General features: G+C 34.6%; 1 protein-coding gene across 17 annotated transcripts in view; it reads left to right on the top strand.

Annotated features, from left to right (window-relative positions):
- Positions 1-14,623, top strand: part of Ccdc91 (coiled-coil domain containing 91) — a 388,627-nt gene that overhangs the window by 82,275 nt on the left and 291,729 nt on the right. For 16 of the 17 annotated variants that reach the window (XM_023563788.2, XM_013149335.3, XM_003466804.5 and 13 more), the window contains 2 exons: positions 2,418-2,461; positions 4,924-5,002. In XM_023563788.2, the coding sequence (XP_023419556.1) occupies positions 2,439-2,461; positions 4,924-5,002 (102 nt within the window). In that variant the 5' untranslated portion in view covers positions 2,418-2,438. Of the gene's footprint in view, positions 1-2,417; positions 2,462-4,923; positions 5,003-14,623 lie in introns of those variants that run through there. The other variant, XM_013149338.3, reaches the window with a different exon arrangement.

The raw sequence follows: 14,623 nt of genomic DNA on the forward strand, positions 1-14,623 counted from the left end.
TTACGTAATCTGTCAGTTGTGTGGCCAGGTTCATGATTCTGTCACAGGCACATTTGGTTTTGGTACATTATTATGGTGTTTGTAGTTTAATTGGCTATAATGATATGTTTCACAAATATCATAAAACTTTCTAAAGACATGAACTTTAGATAACATTTAATACATATGTTAGTAGGTAGATTCATAAGTAAGTCCATACTTCATATCTTAAAAATTAGATTTTTAAAAAGCAGTGCTGTTAATTTTCTTGAACTTTTTAAGATGTTATAAGGAAACACAATCTATTACAGGATTTAAAATTATTTGGAGAAAATTTATTGCTCTAAAATAATTTATTTCTGTAGTACTGTACTTAAACTCAGGATACTTTTGTTTTCTATGAGATATATTAATATTTCTTTGAAAATAAAGAAGAATAAATCTGTTATCTGCATTTTAATATGTAGAAATTTCTAGGACATAGAAAACATGAGTGGTCATTAATACATTCTTTCATAGAGCTCAGTGCTCAGCAAACTCATGATACTGGATTCCTTACCACAGGCAGAGAGGCTGAAGTGATTGTTAAACATGGGCATTTGTTTTTGTTTTCAAATTTCTGGCACCTTACAGCTAACTTATTGATGTGTGACTTATGAAAACACATAGGGGCATTACGCTTAAAATTCCATTCTTTTGAAACCATAGTATTTGACAATGGCATTTGTACATGCTAAAAATATTTTTTTAATTGTCTCTTGAGATTTGTGGGCTACATGGGGAAAAGACAAAGTTGGTGTTTATGGTTTGACTTGGTTAATTCTCAGTATCTATATCATTATTCTTTCATAATTCCTTCATGAAAATATAATCATACACAGATTCTGTTCACTTGCAACACAAACTTAATGTGAATTCCATTTCAAATCAGTCAACATCAAAAGTTTCTGAAAGTCTGGTTTATATTTTGTAAGTATTGTATGTATGTGGGTGATTTATTTAACTTTAAATTTTGGAGAAATACATCTTTTAAATTTTTTTTTCTTCAAGTCATTAAGTTATAGGGAATGAAGACAATACTGTTATCTTACTCTGGTTAATTTAATGTCTTTTAAAAGAATTCTGTCATTATCTACTGAATTTCTATGAAAATAAATTTGCTTGGCTTATTAAAAACATTCCTGAGAGTGGTGTTTTTTACTGTTAACTTTCTGACTTTTATTATTCTTAGTGTTCCTTTTAGAGGCATTAGTATTATTTTTAGCAAGAAGGAAAGCATGGATATAGATGACAACTCGGAACAGATGATCTTAGTAACTCTTCGGGTTACTGCTTGACAAAAGGCTTAATTTTTGAAGCTTTTTTTTGAGAAGTGGGACAGCATGTTTTTCTATGATCAAGTTCATCTTCTATTACTGAGAAAAAGAAACTGTAATTTATTTTGGATATGTTCACTTTTGAAAGATAGAAAAGGAAGACAGTTATTATTATTGACCAGAATATCACTTGCAGCTACTGATTCACAATTGTAGATTCTAAATCATAGGTTGAGGAACTATGTAAGGATTTAGTTTTTATTCTAATGTGTACCACATATTGTGTATTTTACCTTTTTATGTATTTCATTTTTTTTTTTTTTTGTGGTGTTAGGTAAAGCTGGTGCTTTATTTCTGGGGCCCAGATACTAATGGTTCTCTCTTTTCACTTTATAACATACATTTAGGACCAAATAAAGCATGTGCTACTCTACTGCTTGTATCTCTTGTACACTTTAAGGGCAAAGAAGTGAGGAATTCTGGATATTAGCTTGTGTTTTTCTCATCCCTAGTCTCCTATGAATACATGACTTGATTTATCTTGATCAGCTTGGTAACTTGCTCCACATTTTTCCAATAGTGCAAAGCACTTTTAGCTAAAAATACACATATCAAAGTGCTCCAAAATTTGTGGCCACAGCTCAAAAATGCTGATCAATTTTGAAAATCTAAATCAACCCCGGCCATGAAACCGAGGGAAGAACCTTTGTGGTGAGAGACAGATTTCCAAAAATTCACCACAGTCCTGTTCTTAGCTGGAGTTTTGTGCTGATGTTGCCAGACAACTGAGGAATAGATGCAAAAAGCAGGAAGCATTATTGAATTGAGCCATAGCTCCAATTTGGGAAAAGCAAATTAAAATGTAAAAGAATATTTTTCCACTCCTGGCGTCTCAATATAAAATTGCAAAATACATGGTTGCTGAAAAATTTACAAAAGTTGCTAATTTTGCCAAAAAGTAAAAGGACTTTCTTGTGTTAAAAGTGCATGGATCGAGTTTTTGAATCCAAATGAAATAGATTTAGTTTACAAATCAAAGTTTATATACATTTAAGTTGGAGAAATATCTTGACATGCATGATTTCATGTGTGGCCTTGTTTCAGTGTCTTGATATTTTTCAGGTGCCACTTGAAGAATGGACGATGATGATTTTGGTGGTTTTGAGGTATGTATTATTATTTACATTAGTTTATTTTAACTTCGGAGTTATAGTGGACTCAACTGTTGTGAAAATATATTACTTTTCATTGACATTTGTGATCTTAATCACTTTGTATGTAACTCTGGAATAAGAAACAAAATAAAAAAAATTAAAAAAATATCCTCCTTCTGGAAGTTAAAACTGATTTATTATTGAAGTCAGGTCTTGCCCACAGGAATGGTTTAAGTAGAGGTAATTAAATGCTGTTGTTGGAGGCACTAAAGAAGAGATTTAAAAAATTGTCAGCATGCCATTTTGCTGTAAAATGTCTGTTAGGAAATGCTTGTAAGATGAGGGATGAGTGTTAAAGACTGTCATGTTTGCATATTTACACCTGTCCAGAGTTAGTACAGAAAACACAAAACCTGATTTGTTTATTTTTGTTTACCTGATTTGTTTATTTTTGTGTTGTGAGATTATTCTCTCAGGTTTCAGTAGGACATCTCTTAAGTGGAAATTGTTAACTGAAAAAGCAGTGTCTTTTCCTTAATCATTTTCAGTGTGTATTTGTTTTACTGGAATATATTAAAATCCAGTTATTTTGGGGGAGCCAGTAAAGCCTCGAAGGAAAAACCTCTGAGTTAAGAGAGTCAGGATGCCTGAGCTCAAGTCCTATGCCAGTGGCCAAGTGAACTATGTGGTGTTTTTTTTTTCCCCCTTTTTAACTAAGACTTTCACCTACCTTGTATTACAATTGTAAAAATTATGAAGTATAATTGATTACATTAATAGAAAAAAATAAGATATTAAGAATATATTATATTTAATGTTCTGAATTTCATGAATGAATAGTGTGAATTTATTTTAAGACTAGTATCATTTTCTGTTTTGTCTTTTATATCTGATAAATGCGGACATCTTTAGAATATGGACATACCCGATTGTTTGGATTTCATCTAAAACTTTTTTCTTTAGCATATTTGAATGTTTTTCTTTTATTTTGTTTAATATTTTGGGTTTTTTGAAGAAGCCGAATTTTATTTGTGTCATTGAATGTAACATTTAAAATTCTGTTAAAATTCTTTCCCTTTTGAAAATGTCTCAGATTATTACCTCATTTCATTTATTGTTTGGAAGCTGTTAGTTATTTGAAGTTTATAATCTCGATTAATTTCCTTTATTTAAACCATGTTTGATGTATTATGTGTTTGTAAGAAAAACATTAAGTGATGCTCCTCAGAGTGACAAGTACACTTTAATATTATGTTCAATGCATCCACTCCTTTCAGTATTACAGAGGTGAAGTATGAACGGCCCTTATTGTTTAATTGGGGTTCCTTGTTTCTCTGTCTTCCTATCCTTCCTTAGAGACAGAGAAGGATAGCCACTGGCTACACATGTTCCCTGGGCTGGGGGAAGGAAGAAGATGGGAAAATAAAGAAAAGGAGATTAAAGCTGAGGTCAGGTGGAGCCCTTACTCTCCTGATGTGAGAGAAGGAACTTCTCAACCCTGTAGCACATATATATATATACACACACACACACTCCAAAGAAGAATGTCAATTTCAGCCCCTCTGCCTAGCACCTTGTCTGCCTGGCTAGCGTGGGCCCCTTGCGTTCTTGGTGCTGGAACAGTTTTGTTTACATGGCTTGTTTTTGGCTCTGTTTTTAGAGCTGGTCTTATATTAGTCCCACCCATATAATTAATCTCCAGTTTCAAAGCCTCCCTACAGAAAAGGTGTCTGTACTTAACTATATAAAATAGGATCATTTTTCATAGAGCATAGAGAATAGCTACTGTCTTTGTCACTGAGTACCTGTGGCAGATTCCTCCATTTGACTTCTGGCTGATAAATCAATACAGAACCCAAACTGACATTGTGGCTCTAATGTTCAGTCATCATTTTCTATGTCCTGGTTGCCTACGAGACAGAAAACTCTACACAGTTACCCACAAACTCAGCGTTCAATAGTTATCCTAAAGCAGAAATTCATTGAATGTGTCAGCTTCAGGAATTCTGTTATGTATTTAATACTAGTACAGTCAGCTAGTGTATTATTTAAGAATATAGATGAATCCTGTTTTTCAGATCAATCTCTTAATTAAGCATTATGCTAATTTAATAGATTTAGTCTATTTTAGAAAAATTTTTTTACATAGATAGTTAAATGTGGTGGTGAGTTAAATTATAGTAGTTAGATATACAGTTTCCAAGTGCAAACTTACTAAGAATGTAATAAATAAAAAGTTCTTTGGTGTGATTTACTTGAATAAGAAAGGCAGTACCTTACCTGGAGGTCCCAGGGAACAGGCAGTGAGGGCTTGGGAGTGGCAGAGTGGTGGCTGTGAGCACTGAAGGGCGGTGGAGTCTGAGGGAGACACTGACTGGATGTAGGGTACCCGGAAGGTGCTCAAGTATGCTTGAGCACTGCAGTAGAACTTTTACTTTTTAGATCCTCTAAAGTAATCTTGCCTTTGTTTCTAGGCTGCAGAGAGTTTTGATGGTGGAAATGGTGAGACTCCAACAACATCTCCTGCTATTCCTTGGGCTGCCTTTCCTACAGGTATATATATATACCAACATAGCAATTTTTTTTTAAACCATTTACTATCCTTTTTCAAAGCCCTCTTTTCACTTTTTTATTTCATCTCAGATCTGTAAAATGGAATGATTAGATTGATTCTTTGGCCTCATTTTTCATAGCAAATCACAAATTACATGATAAATTCTGTGATGGCAGCCTAAGGCCTGGTTCTTAAATGATATTAGGGACATTACATGAACTTATTTACAGCATAGGTTTTCTAATTTATATTAATTTTAGAAAGATAAGATGCTAATAACTTGCTCAGGTTGTCTTGTTCATTAATTAAAGACTTTAGATTCTAAAAATAACTGTCTGTACTAGTGTTTCAGTTTAGAGTTTTTTTCACAGTACAGTCATCCCTAAGTGCTGAAAAGTAATGTCATCAGGAGCTAATAGTATAGCTCAGTGTTAGAACTTGTGCTTAGAATTCACAAGGCACCCACAAAAAGCATCACTAAAGGCACTGAATACAAAAACAAATTTCAGCATTTAGAGATATTTCTTAGAAGAACTTAATATGTTAAATAGTAATATACATATCTAAAGACTATTTTGAATTTTCTACAGTACTTCTGTGAAGTGCTTGTAAGGTCAGGAGCAGAAGATAAAAATATCTTTCTTCAGTAGGTCTAGTTGGTCCTAGATGGTTAATTATTTGTCTTACAAAATGTATCAATTGCTTATTGTGTATGTGGGACTGTGGAGACAGAGATATACTGTATATAGTCTAATGCTGAGTTAAAGGGCAGTGTCAGACACAAGCATATTTGCAATGTTGTAATGGTTTCTATGCAGGCATCTCCCTAAGTCCTACATCCTCATAGGTAGGGCTTCTAAGAGGCGACTGGGTCATGGTGTGTGCTGCTGGATTAGTTCACTGGTGGGTTTATAGCTGAGTGTGATATCGGGAGGTGAGATCTGGTAGGAAGAGGTGAGTCACTGGGGAGAATGACCTGACAGTATAAATCCTCCTTCCCTCATTGCTTCTTGTCTGCCATCCCTTGAGCTCTTTCCCCTCTGTAATGCCTGACTGCCATGCCACCATGTCTCAGAGCCACCTGGGTTTGGACTATAGCCTCTATAGACCATGTATTGGGTATTGTGTCTCAGCAATGAGGAAGTAACTAAGACAAATACGAAGCACATTTGTCATTTGGGAAGAATGATGATTGCATTATCCATTTATTAGTAAATGCTTATTTCATTCCTGGTACGAATGAGTCAGTACTATCTTCATATCGGATATATATATATATATATATACTGTTAAAAGATACATATTATTTCAACAGGTAGTCACGTGATGTCAGGAAAAGACTTTGAAGGTAGAAAAACAAATGGAACAAAAGTGTAATGGAGAAGAAAAGAAATAGTGTAACTAGGATGCTTCTTTTTGTTTAAGGGTTTTATCTTATTTTCCTGGCCTTGGACTGGCTCTTGACTCTCTCTGCTGCTTTTTCCTGTTCTCTTGCCAAATTAACTTCTCATTTATTAATGAATTATTTCTTGCTTTAATATTTCTTTTTCTGGGAAGCTTTCAAGAAACATTCTTCCTGCCCCCATCATGTCTTTGTGTACCTATTATCTGACTTTCATGTTAAACTTTTAAGTTTTGTGGAGTCAGGCATTATATCTGTTTCTAGTATCTTTATATCTTAAATGTCTACCATAGTGTCTAACTTATAATTGGCCCTCGATGAATTAATAATTAAGAGAAAAACACTTAATGAATAACTGAATCAGAAAGAGTGCCAGACTTCTTGGACAGGATTGTGAGTAATGATCAATTAGTGAGAGATATCATAGAAACAATAAGGGAACAAGAAAAATGGATCTAGCAGCAACTGGATGACTCAAAGAGGACTAACAGAAGAATAATTAGAATTAGTGGAAAATCATTGCAGCACAAAAATACATTTACCCAGGTAATAGCAGAAAACTTTTGAGATGTGGAAAAAGAATTTATCATACAGACAAGTTAAGCATGTAGAACTCTGAATAGCCAAAATTAGGATAAAAATGTTTTAATTAAAGTACAAAGTGCTTAACGGGTGATCATAGCAATGGGGCTACTTCTTCAAATACCTGTACCCTGCAATTTTGTTAGTCAGATGAGGTAGCTCAACGCATGCGTCGCACTGTTTGTAGCATCAAAATAGTACAAACTTCTGTGCAGGGCTGATGAAGAAATTAGTAAATTGGCAGAGTAAGTGAAATATGCTTGGTGATCTTGATATAAACTATTCTCTGTAGGTTTATATTTCATCAAGTCACGGTGTTTAATCCATATGTGTCATTTTACTTTGTTATGTCAAGATGAGATGAATGAATATGAAATCGTCAGTCTCTTCCTATTGCCTTTTCTCCGTATAAACATGTGGAGGTTATAACTTTATTTCTGTGAAATCTATGCAGGAAAAATTGCCCTCATTTGTTTCCTCTGTGTTTTATAGCCTTATTCTCCAGATTGGCTTTGTGTTGGCAACCCATGAGCTAGAGTGTTGTTGAGTATTCCTCAACAGTGTGTGTTCCTGTATCTGTGTCATTGTTTTTAATTATTATATCTTCCTGCCCGTCCCATCTTCTTATCAATTTTAGTTTTTTTTTCAAAAAAAGATGTAGAACTTTCTGAACTAATTCTTTATTATTTGCTGTTTTCTCTGAGGTAGTCTTCTTTTATTTCTGCACCACTCACTTGGTGCTTAACTTTGCTAATTTTTGTTTGTTTTTTTGAGACAGGATCTAATTGTGTAGTCTAAGGTTGCCATGAACTCACTATATAGCCCAGGCTGGCCTCAAATTCACTGCGATCCTTCAGAATGCTGGGATGACAGGAATCAGCCACCACACCCTGCTAACTTTGCTTATTTATACTTTAAAAAATTGTGTTAAGAGAAATATAACAAAATTTAACATCTTAACCATATAGTTCAGTATTATATGTTGTAAAACCAAAACTATATCAGTGGTGATGAACCTATGGCACATGTGCCACAGCTGGCTGTTTATTATCACTGAAAGTTCTAAAAGGTTTGCCATTACTGCTGTATATCCATTTAATAACAACTCGTGTGGTGGCAGTGGCACGCACCCATAATTCCAGGATTGTATGAGGCTGAGACAGGAAGATTACAAGTTTGAGCCCAGACCAAGTAATTTAGCTACTTCAGAAGATACTGTGTCAGTAAATAAATAAAAAATAATTGTGGCTGTAACTCAATATGAGCCCTGGGTTTAATCTCTAGTACTGCAAAAACAAAAGAACAAAAAGACAATCTGCACATACACAAAGAATAACTCCCATTTCTCCTTTCCCTGAGTCCCTGGTAACTGACATTCTACTTTCTGCCTATGAGTTTGATTATCTTAAGTATTTTTTTTTTTTAAGTAGAATCATACTATTTTTGTCTTTTGGCTTGTTCTATAGAATAATATACTTGTAGTTCATGCATGCTGTAACATGTTTCACAATTTTCTTTTTTTTTTTTACAAAAGGTATATTATAATGGAAGCAATATTCCATTGTATGGACAGATTTGTTTTCTGTTTATTTCTTTGTGGATATTTGGATCACTTCCATCTTTGGCTATTTTAGATAATGTTACTATGAACATGGGTGTTTATTTTGTATTTTAAATATAATTTTAACAGTGTGATTCATCTATTTACCTTTAGTGTCTTTTTAGCCTGAGCTTTGGAAGGTAAACACTGACTTTTAAACATTTTGAGTCCTAAGTGCCTAATGTAGCTCTATCCTTTGTTAATAATCAGTACTCAGTAACTATTTCTTGACAGTTAACACAATAGATTCACTTCCAGTTATTTTTCTTGATTACTTTTAGTTCTGTAGGAGTAATCTGTCAGTGTTGTTATAAAGTACACCTAAACTTTAAAAATATATTAATTTTGGAAATCTTCAATAATTACTAAAAGATAACTAAGAAGCTATTTCTTCTAGGGCTTGTTATCCTAGACAGGGTTGTATCCTGGTCATGCTCAATGTATACATAAGTCCTGCAAATGATAATTCTGTACTCATAGATTCTTTAAAAGAAACAACAGCTATTTTGTTATCTTTCTCATCTCTTCCCTGGATATGTGGTGGAAGTTAGACTAAATTTTATTAAATTATATTATAGATCTAGTAGCAGTAGTAGTACTAGCTAATTCTCTTAGCTTCTTCATTTTCTTATTTATTTTTCTAAAGTAAAATCATTTAAGATTTTGTATGGCATGTATTATAAGAAAAATTTTGAGTTGATTCCTCATAGTATTAAAACACTTAGAAAATATTTTTTGATTTTTGACAAGAAATTTCTACATTTTGAAATTATTCTCAATTATGTTTCATAAATATTTATAAGACTAACATTGTGTAATCCTTCAAGAAAATTGAGAACAGAGACTTTTCAAAACCTCCTGTGTTCCAGTAAACATGTATGTATGTATGTATGTATGTGTATATATATATATATATATATATATATATATATATATATATATATAAATGTAGATGAGTTAGTATGTGTATATATATCAAAATACAGAGTATACCTATAACTATACACTGTTCAGATTTCTCGCCTTTGCCATTTTTCACTTTCCTGTGCAGATTATCTACTTTATCCTTTTGGAAGAATTATATGCACCTGACCTCACAAGTTCTGGTAAATGTTAGTCTTAGTTTGGCATGTGTTTTTTATTATATTTTCTAATTGCAATATACTCAAAGATTAAACATTTATGTACTTCATTTAAAATAATTCTTTGGTTTATTTAGTCCATTTATTTACTTAGTGTATATTTAAAAGTATACTATGTATCTGACAAGGTGCCAGCTGCCTTGTACTGTGAACTTATTCTAGTTATAGTGACATTATATGAAAATTGTCATTTTAAAGAACGGGATATTTCATAAAATATGTTGTTAATCCTGGCAAGCACTTTCCTCTGTAACTTTCTAATCTTTGAAGTTATTATATACAAAGAAGTTATTATATACAAAATATTAGGTGAGAGTGTTATGTTGTTATTTTGTACAGTGTTGGTGGCGCTGTTTCAGAGGCAATGAATGTTCACTCTTTACTTTTAACTGTATAAATATAAATTATCTAGAAGGCAAGGTGGGAGGCAAAACCTTGAATGCTGTCCTTTCCAATAATGTTTTTATGTTCCTTGTAGAACTGCACAGACCACATTAGAATGCATTGATCATCAAAGTGAAAAACAAGTGGTCCAGATAGATACTTTAATCCAAATTAGCACCTTCAGAACAGCTTAGAAAGAGGGCAGACTAAACTTTCTGTCACAAGCCGACCCTTTAGAAGGAATAATGGGAATTGGACCAGCAGATGTTGAACCAAATAACTTAGATGTGGTTCAGTTTGCATCTGGAGCTATTTGCATACAAAGCCAACAGGAAAGTTCAAACATTTTTCTTAAAACCTTGGCAGAGAGAAACCTGGAAGACAGTTCCCTTTTTGATTTCATGGTTCAGTTTTTCCAGTCTTTATTCTTCTGGCGAGAAAAACCTAGGACAACAAATTGGTCATTTTATTAATATTCCATTACTCTTCTTGCTAACCCTGTTTTTCCAGTAGAACCTGTGTTACATATCCATGAGAGCTCAAAACCTGAGCCTACAAATATGTTTTTTCAGATTCATCTGTGATTTGCACATGAGAATAATAAACTTTATTCGGATCCATTGGTCTGACCTATATATGAGGTAAAATTTGAAGATAACGCTCGTCATAATCACATACCTATGTATAGCCGGCAGTGAGGATAATGTTTAAAAACTTTCTATTCCTTCCATATTGTATCTGTATTAGATGTTTTATCAGAATATAAACTGAATTTCCATTACAGTACAGTATTAATGCTACGCAAATTATTTGAATGGAAGATTGTCATGTAGCTTCCTTTTACTTCTTCCTATATTTTTTTCTTACCTCTTCAATTGTAAATTTACTTTCTTTTTCTCTGGAGCCAATTTCTTTAAGTGATAAATATGATGGCAGCTTTTAAACATCTGTGAGTACTGTACTTTACTAATATTAGTGTTTGTGCAGGATATCAGTAATTTATGGCAGTTTATGTCTTCATTAGTATCTACATTAGGGTTACCAGTGGTATTTGTCATGACCCTGCAGGTTGGGTTTAGAGGGTTGTTTAAAGTGCATTACCACACATTGTGAATTGAGAAGTTCTGGCTTTGCCTTCAGTTTTGTAACATTTCTGAAATTCAACTAATGTATAAATTCAGACTAAATGATATCTAAGTAGTTTTCTATATTTTGAGTTCTGAGTTTATTATTTTATTTTATTAATTTATTATTTTTCTTTGGTTACAGTGTCTTTAATATGAATAACTTCTACTAGGTGAATGATGGCGCCTGGTTCTAACTGCATGGTCCAGCTGATACAGCACTAATGCAATATATTATATTAAGTGTAAAAGTTACACTCTCCACTTGTACATACAGTAGACATATTAATAAGAAGAGCAGACCTTAAGAGAGACTGGTATTACTTGATAATACAGTAATGATCAGTTACTGTCCTTATTATTTTGTGCCTTTTCTTTCTTCCTTTTTTTATGAACTTCAGAGTGTTGAATCCAAGGCTGTGCATGTGCCTGTGCTATCCTTTTAAAAGAGTATTTTGAATATATTTTAAACAGTTTGAAAATGATGTTGTAGAGATATTCTCCTGTTACTAAAAATGAGTTTTCCAGTGATTTTTCTAAAAATATGAAAATAATACTCTGAATGTTTGTTAGTAAAATTCCAAATTAGTAAGTCAATAACAATAAGGCTAGCTTTGTCTCAGAAACAGTAGGATTCATTGCATAGAATCTTTTTACATTTCTTAAAATTTTGAGATGGTATCTTTTCATATTTAAGACTGGCCTTGAACTTGCTACCCACGACTGCCCGGCCTTAAACTTGAAATCCTCTTGCCTCAGCCTCACTTGTGCTGAGATTGCAGGGGCACAACATCCGGCTCAGATTCATGTGCCACAGAGACATTTCTGTTCAACTGTCGTGAATCAGCTGTCTTTGCCTCATAAAATACACTTTTTATTATGATTGTTTTTGCAGACAGGCATATATACACATATTTGTAATATAAAGACATGAAAGAAAAAATAATACAAAGTCATATAGTGAAAATTGCCTTTTTATCTAGTTCCTTTCTCACATTCTCCCGATACAGCTCAATTAACAGTTTCCTTTGGAATCATTCAAAAGTCTTCTGTGTGAGAGTGTGTGGCATACTGTGGTTTTTCCACAGGTGATAATGTATTGTGTGTACATGCTGATATCCTTTAGTTTAACCTTAAAATAATGCAACAGATTTTCTGGAGAATACTTCTAGATGTTCCCTAGTTCATTCTAGTGGGTGCACTATATTCTTCTTTATGGATATACCACTAATCATGTAAGCAATTATTTTCCTCCCAATTTATTGCCATTTTATAAGTAGCCCTGTAGTAAATATTCTTGTATGTATATTCAGCATGGCTATTTTAATTACAGTGATGATAATGTATACTTTTTCTGTATCTTAGTGAGAAGTTTACTTAGAATTAACAAATGTATCAGCATAGAATAAAAGGTATTTTTAACTTTGAATAATGTCAAATTTCTATTTTAGTTTGTATTTTATGTTGATAGTGAGAGTAATTTTACAAAGACAGTAATAAAAATGAAGTCTTCAACTGATTATGGGTAAATTGGCAGTAGCATAGTAATTTAAAACATTGCATAATTAGAAAATTTTGCATGTGCATGTTCATGTAAGCTAGTATTCATTGTAACACTTTATAAAAGCCCCACAATCTATGCATATACCAGAAGTAGTTTAATATTGTGGGTTGTACTAGAACGCTATATACCTAGAAAATAAACTAATTATGGCTACTCATAACAAAGTAAAAGAGTCTCATGAACATATGTGTCATCCTTACATTATCTTAAAGAAATTACTAAGAGGTCCTTGTTGATAGACTCTCCTATAATATTAGATCTTGGTACTAACATCTGCAAAGCCTTATGTGTTCACTGTCCTTGTGGTTCTGGAATTATTTGCTGTGATGAGAGCTTTAATTCTCTCGCCAAAGAACCAGGTCTAGGACTTGTTTGGATCAAGAACCCTGTCTCAGACTTCCGGGAGAACATGGCAGACAGATAACAGCAACTACCGGAGGCTCTCTGAAAGGCTCGGCTCAGAAGTCAGGAATGATGCGGACTAAGGAGACATGAGCCGGTAGAGATATGCTCTGCTGACTCAGGAACGAACTGGGCTGAGAGAAACCAACTTGGAATGCAGTCCTGGCGCTAAAATAGGAACAGAAAAGACTCGGTGTGGAGGCTGGACCCCGCGCCATTGGAAACCGCGATTTGGGTTTCCCGCCGCTCGGCAGCTGGCTGCCTCCACAGCGGCTCCGCAAGGAGAGACGTGCAGAAGCTCTGGGAATGGGAGTCTGCGAACGGAGTCAAAAACAGGACGGACAAGGAGGCGTACACTGACTTGTGGCAAGGTGAGTGAGAGAAACTGACACTCTACCACAGTTTGACTCCAGCGGAGGACTTTCTGGGCTGGGGCAGTCCTGTAAGAGCAGGGCGCGGTGGCAACTCCAGCCGCACATTCCCCTCTCGGACGGGATTGGTGAAAAGTGCCTGGCATGCGTGACGCTGCGGGTGGACTTGGTAGGCTGGCCTAACCCAGATCCCAGAGCCTGACGGTGGCCCGGAGGGGCGACTGACTCCCGCATAGGCTTCCTAGTCCGTAACTCCCTGGTGCGCAGCGGTGGGCGGGAACACCTAGCCAGCGCAATTTGATCAGGCTGTGGCTGACAGGCAGGGAAGCTCGGCCTCCTATGTAAGCTTGCATATATATAAGGAACAGAAAATATGGGGAAGGGAAGCAACAAGAAAGGCTCCTCGGCCCCCAATTCTGAGAAACAGGCAATAGCGGACACCGCACCAATAGACATAAAGCACCATATAGAGAGCCTCATAGACCAATTCAGGAATGAAGTTATCAACGACCTGAAGCTAGAAGTATGCAGAATAGTTAGAGAAATGCTAAGCACCACCCAGGAAAAAACAGATGGTGGAATGGAAGAACAGAAAAAGAGGGGAGAATTGTTTGATGGAGAAAACAGAGAAAGCATAGAGTACATGAAGCAGGTTCAAAGGGACTATCAAGAAATTAAGAAGTCTATCCAAGACTGGCATAACAGCTTGAAAGAAACTAAGGACAGACTATCTGAACTGGAGGGCAGACTTGTAATATGGGAGAATGAAATGAAAAACTTCTTAAAAATAACAAAGAAACAAACAGCAATAATACAAAGACAAGAAGATGATAAGAGGAGCCATAACTTAAGGATTAAGAACATAAAAGAAGAAGTAGGGGCACAAACAAGTGAACTACAAAAGCCACTCACAGAAATAATCCAAGAGAATTTTCCTAATTTAGCAAAAGGTAAAGATACTCAGATGTATGAGGCATACAGGACCCCAGCTACCTACAACCCTAACAGAGAAACACCCAGGCATATAATAATAAAAATTCCAGAAATTC

The sequence above is a fragment of the Cavia porcellus genome, unplaced genomic scaffold (genome assembly GCF_034190915.1).
Source record: "Cavia porcellus strain 051 isolate PalLab524CR breed Dunkin Hartley unplaced genomic scaffold, mCavPor4.1 scaffold_8, whole genome shotgun sequence".
NCBI lineage: Eukaryota > Metazoa > Chordata > Mammalia > Rodentia > Caviidae > Cavia > Cavia porcellus.